General features: G+C 51.8%; 1 protein-coding gene across 1 annotated transcript; it reads right to left on the bottom strand.

Annotated features, from left to right (window-relative positions):
• Positions 1 to 220: 220 nt before the first annotated feature.
• Positions 221 to 7,823, bottom strand: LOC103240144 (UL16-binding protein 2-like). Its single transcript, XM_073022569.1, has 4 exons — positions 7,347 to 7,823; positions 3,937 to 4,200; positions 3,121 to 3,402; positions 221 to 2,454 (listed from the first exon to the last, which is right to left on the bottom strand). The coding sequence occupies exons 1-4, from the start codon at positions 7,429 to 7,431 to the stop codon at positions 2,345 to 2,347; spliced, it is 741 nt and encodes a 246-aa protein (XP_072878670.1). The 5' UTR covers positions 7,432 to 7,823; the 3' UTR covers positions 221 to 2,344.
• Between the last annotated feature and the right edge of the window lie 3,489 nt (positions 7,824 to 11,312).

Below are 11,312 nucleotides of genomic sequence, written 5' to 3'. Positions count from 1 at the left end.
CTTTTGGAAGTATGGCCATTTTAACTATGTTGATTCTCCAACCCATCAGCATGAAATATTTTCCCATGTATTTGTGTTGTATCTGATTTTTTTCAGCCATGTTTTGTAGATTCTCTTTTTCCATACAAAATCTGGTAGAATCACTTATTTATTACTCATGGAGGAAAAATGAAATAACATTAATTCTCTACTGAGTAATACAACAAAATTCTAAACTCAGTAGCTTTTAGAGAAATATAACTTTTTATTTAAATGTCAGTACAGAGCAATAAATTACTAAAGGAAACAATCATTAATATACATTTTTTGTTATTAAATAATTAAACAATTCTCTTTCAGGTTATAGAAAGAATCCCTGGAGATCTGAAGTCTAACATGATTGTTTTCCTGACAATATCATTTGCAAGAAAGAGATCATCATTCAAAGAAGTACTTGATTTTCCAAACAAAAACAGAAGAAAGAAAATGCTGATGTATCTTGTTTAGTCAGCCAGAACTTCAAGTGCAAAAATTCCATCAGGTAGCACCAAGAGAAAATTGCATAATATGTTAGGAATAACTCCTGGTAAATTTGTTGGCAAAAAGAATCAAGGCAGTGAATGAGCTGTTGGGTCCATGGTGTCATCATGATCTGCTGGAGGCCTCTGGACATACACAGTAGGTGGTGGGCAAGTCGCCAGCCAGAAGGACGAGTTTGATTGAGACCCTGCTCACAGGGGCTTTTTGGTATCATCTTTTTTTTTTTTTTTTTTTTTTTTTGAGACAGAGTCTCACTCTGTCACCCAGGCTGGAGTGCAATGGCTGAATCTCAGCTCACTGCAAGCTCTGCCTCCCAAGTTCAGGCCATTCTCCTGCCTCAGCCTCCTGAGTAGCTGGGACTACAGGCGCCCGCCACCTCGCCTAGCTAGTTTTTTTGTATTTTTTAGTAGAGACGGGGTTTCACCGTGTTGGCCAGGATGGTCTCGATCTCCTGACCTCGTGATCCACCCGTCTCGGCCTCCCAAAGTGCTGGGATTACAGGCTTGAGCCACCGCGCCCGGCTGGTATCATCTTTAACCTTCAGAAGGGACACAAATGTTGGTTTAACAGACAGAGAACCCGGATCACTTTTCCAGGGTAATCTTTCCCTAATCACTCCATGTGTCAGAGTCCCCTGCACTAAGGGACCTGTTTTTCCCTTGAGGCCCAACCCTGGCGACTGCAGCTTGGACCAACCTCTTTCCTCCTTTGTCACATCACAGAGTCAGTCCGGGCCCTGCACCTGACCAGGGCATGGAGTAGAGGGGCCAACAGGTCTGAAGCTGATAGTGATGGGTCCCCACTCTCACTCAAGGCCCTCTCTATGATCTGATGAGAGGGCCTAAAACATGGCAAGGAGTGGGGCAGACATCCAAAGACAGGGTTCTGTATTCCTGTGCCCTTGGCCTTGGGTCGGCCTGCAGGCAAACATCCTTCTTTCCCCTTCTTCTTGAGCCTTTCCTCACACTGGGAGCAGCACCCATAGCTCTGAAGGTGTCTGCCCCTGTTCTACCTTATCCATTCCTGGTGCAGCCCAGTGGTGCCCATGGAACCCCAGCAGCACCTCAGACCCCCCTTCCCCTGAATCCACTCTGCTCCTGGTGGGGCTATCAGCGGGCTCAAAATCTGGGGTGTGTAGGAGGATGATGGCAGGGGAGATGCCTCAGGGCCCAGACTCAAACCCCACGGGTCCATGTAACTGACTTTTTAAATATCCTTCTCTTGAGCAGCCTCTACTCTTTATCTTCCACCTTAATTCCTGGAACCCAAGCCACTTTCTGTAGGAAGGCAGCCCTGTACTCCCACTTTTTCCATTAGGTGTACCAAGGCTCTCCCAGGCCCCTGCTCCTGGGATTACACCCAGATTTCTCTCTTAGCCTCAGAGATGGAATCCCCCTTCCCTTGTCACACCTCATGTAAAACTACCATGATGCACCTAACTCAATTAAGAGAACTGCCCATGTCTGAATTCCTGCTGCCTGCAGGCCACACAACATTCCTGAATAGGAACCTACTCTGAATCATGCCCGAACTTGCTAAACCTTTTCAATTTTAACAGACTCTGAGCCTTGGTATAGGCCCCTCCTTTTCCCTCTGGACTCTGAAGGTGAGACTCCATCAGTACTCAGGAATGAGCTGCCCAGGTCATTGCCAACAGGTGACACAAGGTCTCATTCACCTGTCTCATGTCAGGATGAGAAGGTCCCAGCCACGGGGAGGGGTGGGACTCTGGGAATTCCCTTTTCCTGTCCTGCCTCCTCACCCACCTGCTCCTTGTTCAACTTCCAATTCTGCCCACAGTACCTGTCACTCTAAAGGACTCTCCTCAGATGCCAGCTAGGATGAAGCAGCAGAGGATGATGAGGAGGCAGCAAAGGATGAGGGCGGTGGCCATGGCCCTGAGTTGGGTTGTGCCTGAGGACATGGTGAGTGATGCTGAAATGGAAACACAAAAGTGACAACCCTTGTCCAGGCCCCAAATCTGAGGAGACACCTCCTCAGTTCCTGCCACCCTAGGTCATCCTGGAAGGCAGAAGTTTTGTCGCCTCTCCGCTGGCGTGGGGCAGCCGGTGTGACAGGTCCTGGGTTAGGAAGGGAGAGGGGGTGTCCCCTGTCCCGAGGGAGCTCACACAGCTGCGGAGGGAAGCAAGGTGACAGCACAGCCCACCCTCCTGCTGTGGTGGAAAAGGAGGAGATGCTCCAGAGTTGGGGAGAGGAGGGTCTCTGGGCTGGCGTTGGAGGTGGTTTTGATGGATTTCCAGAACCAGATGAGGGAAAGGAAAGGAAAAGTGATTATCAAAAGAGGAAACACTAAGGAGAAAGGTCTGAAAACACAGTGACACCTGCAGTTTCAAGGTTGGTGAGAAATCCACAGTGCAGGGAGCAGAAGCAAGTGCAATGAATAATAGGAGTCAGGAGGGAGAAGGGAGAGGAGGATGGGAGAGCACAGGCACGCCAGCACCCCCAGGAGGAGCGCCCCATGAGGGGGTCATTTTAACATAAACGTGTATACTGGGATGACTGAAGCTGAACTCAAGAACTAGTTTCTTGAGATCACCGTTTCTGATCTCATTCGAGATCCCTGTTTCTTTCTTTTGTTACCTCCTGCACTTGGCTCCAGGGTGCTGTCCATGCCCATCAAGAAGTCCCCAAGCCATCTTGTGCAGTCTCCCATTGAGATGTAACGGAAGGACATGGTCACATCCTTGTCATTCTCCCACTTTTCTTTCATCTTTCTGGCTCCAGGATGAACCGTTGTCCACATTCTGTTCTCTGAGTCAAAGAGGAGGAAGACCTGTCCATCGAAACCAAACTGCCAAGATCCACTGCTGTGTCCTTCGGCTTTCTGCTCACAAGACACCCAGGCCTGCAGGGTGAGGGGATCTGCCCCCATCAGAGAGAGATCAGCTCTGGTCTTGACAAATTTTATACCCACATCCTGTTCCCCTTACAATTCCCTGGCCTTACTCTCTTGGCCACATCTTGGCCTTGCCTCTAGACCTCTGAAGGGGTTAGATGACCTTCCATTTGTTTTTTTTTGGTTTTTTTTTGAGATAAAGTCTCACTCTGTTGCCCAGGCTGGAGTGCAGTGGCACAACCTCGGCTCACTGCAGCCTCTGCTTCCTGGGTTCAAATGATCCTCCTGCCTCAGCCTCCCAAGTGGCTGGGATTACAGGTGTGCACCATTATGCCCAGCTAACTTTTGCATTTTTAGTAGCGACAGGGTTTCACCATGTTTGTCAGTTGGTCTCAAATTCCTGACCTTGTGATTGGCCCACCTCAGCCTCCCAAAGTGCTGGGATTGTAGTCATGAGCCACCGCGCCCAGCCCCCATTTGTATTTTTACGTGAAAACTATAAATGCCTCTAACCTACCACTGTATCTGCTCCCTCCTGTCCTGGGCCATCTGAAACTTACCCCTGGGTGTGTAATTCTCCAGCTGAATGTCAAGCAGTTGCTCTGTGAGCATGTCCACCACCTCTCTCAGTACTGGGTTCTGTGCTTTCCAGGCCTTTGTGACACTTAATTTCTTCCCCAGGGGACTGATGGGTGTGACTGTCTTGTTGCCACAGTCATAGCGAAGAAAAGTCTTTTTATCCACCTGGCCTTGAACCGCACACCACTGTGGTCCAGGTCTAAATTTAGGGATGATGGTGATTTCATAGCAAAGAGAGTGAGGGTCTGTGGAGAAAGGCAGGTGAGGGGTGGGTGGGGAGAAAGAGACCCCTAGTTAGCCCTCCTTCACACTGTGACAATAAAAGGATGCTTTTTGCAGGCTGGGCTGGCCCAGGAAGGAGTGCCCCCTCCAGAACTGTGGTGTCCACAATACTAAGGCGAGTGCTTGCCCCTTGCATGAGGACAAGGAGGAGGTGGAGGAGGAAGAGGAGGCGGTCTCTGCCTGCTGAGAAACCACATGTCCCCAGACATGTCCCACTGCCCCTCTGTCCACATCAGTCAACATACGACCTTGCTAGAGAGGTGCCAGGGCTGCTAGAGGAGGAAGGGCCTGGATGCCAGAGGATCTTCAGCAGCAGCCTGCGTTGACTGTGGGAGGTGGGAGAGGGTGTGAGGGATGCCCCTGAGGGTGCTGGTACATGGTGCAATAGAGTGAGGATGGAACCCCGTTGGATAAAGAAGAATTGATTATCATGGTCACAGGATTTAACATGTTGGCAAAGTCCCCAGTGATAGTGCACATCTGCTATGACGATGCCTTCCTGAAACCCTGGACAAAGGGATAGTCCACGCAGCAAGAAAGGGAAAATCTGAAAGTCTAAGGCAGGTAGTAGAGGGAGGGATCACAGGATCAGAGAAGTGCCCATGCCAGAGGGGTCTAAGTGTGAAAATCCAGAATAATTTCCATCCACTGTGCTCGTGGGAAACCTGGAGGACTCCTGTTTACCCAGCATATAAAGAAGGCCCCATGAGAAGACACCAGAATGGAATGAAGCTTAGGGATGCCTATTGCTGAAGGCCAGGGTTGGGGGTAGGAGATGCTCTTCCTGAAATGGACTCCCAGTAGTAATGGGATGAAAAATTCTGAAATTACAGATTCCAGGTGGAGGCTGTCAACTGTCAGGAGCAAGGAGGGTGCAATGATGGAAATGATTAGAGAAGTCACAATGCCAACCGGGAACCTCAGTTATACAAAGTTATGCCCATGGCTCATAGAACAAAGGGGTTCAAGGTCCAAAAGAGATGGAAACCCAACCCGGATACTGCTGGATTTAAATAATTACAAGAAACAGAGATAAAACAAATGATGGATGACCAGGAGGCTGAAAGTAGCCAGTCCTTCAAAAACAAGGATAGTTTGTCCAATTTGCAGAATGAAGCCACTTCTCAGACCCTGAACCCATGACTAGAAGAAGACACCAGTTTCCACTGAGGAAGGACCCTTTAACCCCGCAGCAAGTACAATGGGTCCTTGTGGCCTTCTACAAAGATATTTATGGCCACTAAAGTTTTCTGTGAAAGGCAATTTTATAAATATGCAAATGTGTGCAGGGAATATATTCTCCATTGTAACTACTCAACTCTGCTGTTGTAGTTCAAAAGCAGCCATAGACAATCCATGAATGATGAGCGAGGCTGGACGTGCCTTAAGTGCCCGATGACCCAAGGCCCCCTAAGATCCTAGAGGTACATGTGGTTGCAATATCTAATTGGAGAATCACAACAAATATTCCATGTGAATGTTCAGAGGCAAGGCAATGCCACTCACAGCAAGCAAATCTCAACATTAAACAGTGGCTCCTGTAGAGTACTGTGCCTTGGCAAAGATGGGGCCTTCAGCAATGCGAGGGCAGTGACCATCCAGCCTCAGAGCTCCCCATTATGGATAGACTCCTCACCCTCTAGGTCATTAGGAAGATAGGCCCAGCAGTGAGAAGACACAGGTGGGTCTCCTGGGATGGGCAGGAGCAGGGCCACAGAGAACCAAGAAGCTGCACTAGCAGTTGGCCGCGATCTGCAGGACACCACGTGGTTGTACCCTCTCACCCTCAGCTCATACCTGAGGCTTTAGGGAGGGTCGCTGATGGCCCCTGTAGACCATAGATGCCACTCAGCAGCAAAGGAGGGAAAAATAAGCCCCCAACTATGGCACCCCCACTCCCATCACATCCACACCACCCAGAAGCCACAGACAAGGTAGGACCACCTTCTACTCTCCAACTGACACCTGAGGCATTACTTAGAGATGACACCCTAAGAGATGGGACACTGTAATCCCCTCATCTGGGATCAGCAACCTAGGACAGGGTCTGAATCTGGTCCCCCCTCATTTGCAGGTTGCCACTGCCTGTTGCTGCTCTACAAAGGGACAGGACTGGACACAGAGAGCAGAACCCAAGGCCTGCAAAGATCACAGGGCATCCTTCCTCCCTTTCTAAAAAGGCTTTGCTGACCCCTGTCTACACAGTGACTATTCTCTACCAGGCTGGCTCCCCGGTAGGAAGAACAGGCTTCATTAGGAAGAACAGGCGGGTCTGGGCCCCAAGGGCAAATGGGGCGCCTCTAATCACCAGAGTTCCCAGGGTCATTATGGAGGGAATGGTGCTTCCCATGCCCTCTGCACAGGTTCCGAGGGGAGCTTGGGGTGTGTTTGCTGGGATGTGTCCTCAGCCAAGAGGCAGAAGGTGCCACATGGTGTAGGAGGTGGTGAGGGCCCCTTCATGGATGGGGAGACCTCTGGGTCTCCAGCTGGGTAGACCAGCTGGGGTGACCAGCTGGGCTGAGGTGGGGAGTAAGAGGATGTGACCTGGGTGGTGGCAGTGGATGGTGAGGGGAGGGGTGGGGGGTGTCTGCTGAGCTCCTGGGTGCAGGTGAATGTCTGCAGGAAAAGTGCAGGGGAAAATTCAAGGGCAAGGAACCCTGGGGGTGCTGGAGGGTTTGAGTGGGTGAGAGCAGATCAGGCCTGTGGCTGGTGGGTGTGTCTGTGATCGCGTCCCTGTGGAACCGCCTTCACCCCTGTCCTGTCCCCAGCTCGGGTTCCAGGGGCTCTGACTTTTCCTTCCCGAGGGCGGGTGGGACTGCCAGGCTGCACCAGGGATCCCCGCCCCACCTCGCTCTCTGCAGCCCTCTGGCCCCTCCACCCTCCTGTCAGCCTCCTTTCCTCCCCGCTCCTTTTTGCTTCTCCCCTGGCAAGAAGCAGCCTCGGGGAGTGGACTCGGCAGGGAGGAGCCGCCGACCGGAACTGAATGGGGGCGCAGTTCGGGGAGATCTCCTCCGTCCTTCCCGAAGCCTCCCCTCCTCTGAAAACTGCTGCAGTTCACAGCCCCTCAAGTTTGGCCCCCGCCTGGCTTAGGCTCCATCCACGAACTCACCAGTTCGCCCAGCCCGGGACCAGAGCGACGGCAGGAGCAAAAGCAGGAGGCACAGAAGGATCTTGGTAGTGGCGGCTGCTGCCATTGGGGACCCAGAGCGCTGGGGATGAGAGACTTGACGGAAGGGGAGCCTGGAAGATGAATCATGTCAAGAGTGCAAAGCCGCCTTAAGGCGGCTTAAGGCGGCGCGTTCCATGTTTCCCGCCGTCGTCACAGCGGCTAAAAATATGGTTGGCTGCCCTGCCGGTGTCCCTCCCCTTTGCCCCAGCCTTCAGGTTGGAGTTTGGGTGTTGCCTCGGCCCCTGCGAGGACACGGTTCCTTCCACGACAGACTCATTTAATCATCACAGCATTTTTTTGAAGGTGTAGAAAGTTGCAGAGGAATACTCAGCGGCGGCGGCGTCTCCCTGTCCCCGACTGGGCCCGCGACACTCTCCCTTCCTCCGCTGGCGCCGCGGTGTCCCTGACTCACCCCGCTCTGGGCGCAGCCATGGGCCTGATCGCGTTCCCTCCACTACTTCCTCAGTTCCCAGTGGATGTGGTTACAGTCTGGGCTAGGTTTTATTATTTATTTACTTAGAGACAGAGTTTCGCTCTTGTTGACCAGGCTGGAATGCAGTGGCGTGATCTTGGCTCATCGCAACCGCCGCCTCCAGGGTTCAAGGGATTCTCTGGCCTCAGCTTCCGGAGTAGCTGGGATTACAGGTGCCCTCCACCACGCCCGCCTGGCGAATTGTTTGTATTTTTGGTAGACATGCGATTTCACCGTGTTGGCCAAGCTGGTCTCAAATTCCTGACTTCAGGTGATCCACCCGCCTGGGCCTCCTAAAGTGCTGGGATTACAGGCCTGAGCCACCGCGCCTGGCCCGGGCTAGGTTTTATTACAGGAACAGCAGGCAAGGTTTCAGAGGTTTAAAACAACATATTGTACACTAAACAATTGGTCAAGATGGTAAATTTTATCTTCTATGTTTTCACCAAAATTAAACAACTTTAAAAATTATCTTAAGAATTTATACCTTGCTCCTGCTCTGCCCAATGCAGACTGGTCAAAAGAGTCTACTCATTAAAATCGAGGACAGCATTGAGGACCTCGTCCCTAAAATCTGAACCTGTGACACACTTGCTGATTTAGAAAGTTCCTCAGAGAGATGGGCCCCGAGCTCCCAGTTCAGCAGCCTCCCTGGCCCAGGTCCAGGGATGGCCCAGGGGGCTCAGCAGAGCAGGTTCTAGAGAAAGTTCCTAGTGGTTCCCCACTGTCAGCGCATTCCGCTGGCCTATTCCCCCTGGGCCAAGGGTCAGCCACACTTCAAAGCTGGGCATAAATACCCCCTCCCACGTGTGTCCCCCATCTTCCCACAATACAGAACACCCTCCTGCTCCCTGAGACCTGGATCCACAGTAAGCGCATCCGGATCTCCCTGTGTGAGAATTGCTCACACAATTTGTGTGTGTGAGCATGTGTGTGACAGAGTCATGCTCTGTCACCAGTCTGGAGTGCAGTGGCACGATCATAATTCACTGAATCCTCAACCTCCTGGGCTCAAGGCTTCCTCCCCACTCAGTATAGGAGAGTGTGGGGCGAGGTAGTCTGAGCCACTAAGGGAGCCGTCCTCTAGTTACTGTTTCCTATGCCCTTGGCAGATGCCTCAGTAGTATTCACTCCTGAATTTACCATGCCCTGTGTTAGACTGGTCCGGGGGCCAAGTGGGTCTTGGCTGTAGTGCAACCGGGGCGAGTCATTCTGCCAGGATTAGGAACTGTGTTACTCGGGAAACTTTTCTCATCACCCACCCCAATCCTGTCCCAGATGGGAGGAGCAGTGAGTGCTGTGTCAAGGCTCCCTGCCTTCCCAGTGCTCCCAGCATCACACCCAGCTCCTCCCCAGATGGTGTGGGGTCTGAGCTCTCCATGTTCACCATGCTCCCACCATTGGCTCCCCATCTTCACTGCCCTCCCAGTATTTTCCCAGCCCCTTCAGGGTCACTGCCTGACCAGGTGGGGGTTGGGTGAAGAGCCCAGTCTGACTTTAGGTTCCTCTCTGAAATGCGACTGCACACCATCCTGCTCCTCTGGCAACCTCAGTTAGGATCATCTGTAGGGCAGTGTAGAATCTGGGCCAGTGATGACCAATTCCTGCCACCATGGCTTTTCAAGTATATTGATTTTTTCTAAAACGGATAAACAGACTAGCAATAAGTTATGGAAACACTGTTTTCCTTACTAACAATAGAGATGTGATTATGTATTAATTCTGGTTTTTAAAACAAATATAAGCCCATAGGCACTCTATTGAACGCAGATTCTATCTCAACATAGCACACGTTGAAGATCTTCCAATACCCACACATACAGATTCTTTTCCTTTTTATCTTTGCACGACATTACATAGAATGACTGCATCAAAACAAAAGTAACCAGAGTCTGTGTCTGAAGATCCAGATGGTCTCCAGTCAGTTACTTTTACAGACACGAAATGCTGCAGAAATTGTGCTTGTATGAATTTCAATTCAATTGTGTAGAATAGATTTCCAGACAAATAATTAATGTGCAAATTAATGCACCTTTAAAGCGTCTCATGTCACGGGATGGCAATGTTGGCGACACTCTTGTCTGTGATTGTGAAGACCCAGCTTGGACAGAGGAGGGTGAAACATCCACTGTAGAAGGAGGGGAAACTGTTACAGGCTTCCTGAGGGACAGGGTGACAGGGTTCATAGAGTCAAAACTATCCAAGTCTACATTAAGAATATGTATGTATATGCGTTTGAAATGGTATAAACACTCCGTGGAAAGATGAGAAGAATCAAAAAAAACTTTCCTCCCAGGCATGTGGCCAATGCGAGTGGACGCAGGCAGGGGCTGGGGAGCTTTTCACACATGACTTTTCATGGTTTCGATTCTGAAACACGTGAAAATGTGGAGGCGAAGTAGTACGGAAGAGTGGGGCCGGGAGTCCCAGCGACGGTCGCAGGGTGGGCTCGCCTGATCTGTTTGGGGCGACAAGGGTCCGGGGATGCAGAACCCGGGCAGCGGCGTGCGGGTCTGCTACAGTGATGAGACACTTTTTCTAGATATTTACCCAACAGTGTTGTCACAGGGCAGGTATTATAGGGGATTTTTGATTTCAACCACAGTTGTCTTTCAGGGAAAGTTCGCACATAGGGTTTCAATTTCCATCCTTCTGAGTCCTCTCCGGGTTCTGCGCGCTCCTCCCAGGACGCCCGCTCCGCCCGAGCTCCGGACCCGGGTCCTGCCCGATGGAGACTGCGGAGTGGGTGCCACGCTGCCAGTCGATGCTCCCGGGCCTCCGATTCCACAGCCTCCGGACAAAACGGCCTTTCGAAGACCTGGGAGGACTTGCCAGTCGCGGCAAGGAACCGTGGCAGGAGGAGACAGGAAATGCGAGCCCGGGTAGGGTGAAGAGCACGAGGTTCCTCCTATATCCTCACGGGGACTTTGCCACCGGTTCAGTGTGGAGACATCCCCGTCCCGCTCGGATCCCTGGGGATCCGACAGTGTGGCCGCCGCGAGGACCCGCATCCTCCTTGCCCTGGGGCTGCTGCGGGAGAGCGCCCCGGGCGTACTAGGTCCTGAGTGCCCAGGGTCCAACAGGGTCTTCCCGTTGACGCCTCCCCGACCCCGCCGCTCGCGGTCCAGGGCTCCTGGTTTCTCCACTGGGCTGGGGGCTCGGAGCATGGACGTCGTGAAGCAGAGAAAACCTTGGGATGGTTGGAAATGAAGGATGGGAGGGTAAACCAGAGAAAGGGAGAGGAAGGAAGCAGGTAGAGCAAGAAAACAAAGAGAAACCTCCGCCAGGAAAATGGGAAGAGGATGACACAAGCACAGCGCCTACACTCTATCAACTCTCCATCTCCTCCTCTCCACCTTGCAAGGAACGCAGGCCCCACCGCATCCACTCTGTGTTTGGAGTCACCCATTCCAGCGGGGTGAGGAGTCCCCTTG

This window comes from Chlorocebus sabaeus, chromosome 13 (genome assembly GCF_047675955.1).
Source record: "Chlorocebus sabaeus isolate Y175 chromosome 13, mChlSab1.0.hap1, whole genome shotgun sequence".
NCBI lineage: Eukaryota > Metazoa > Chordata > Mammalia > Primates > Cercopithecidae > Chlorocebus > Chlorocebus sabaeus.
This window is presented reverse-complemented; position numbering and strand designations above follow the sequence as displayed.

Bases quoted from the DNA above. Each gene is read 5' to 3' on its own strand.
- LOC103240144 (XM_073022569.1), bottom strand. From the start codon at position 7,431: ATGGCAGCAGCCGCCACTACCAAGATCCTTCTGTGCCTCCTGCTTTTG. The intron at 4,201-7,346 runs GTGAGTTCGTGG...CTTTCTCCACAG, and splicing joins GTCCCGGGCTGGGCGAACTG to ACCCTCACTCTCTTTGCTAT. The intron at 2,455-3,120 runs GTAACAAAAGAA...TTTCCATTTCAG, and splicing joins CCTGGAGCCAAGTGCAGGAG to CATCACTCACCATGTCCTCA.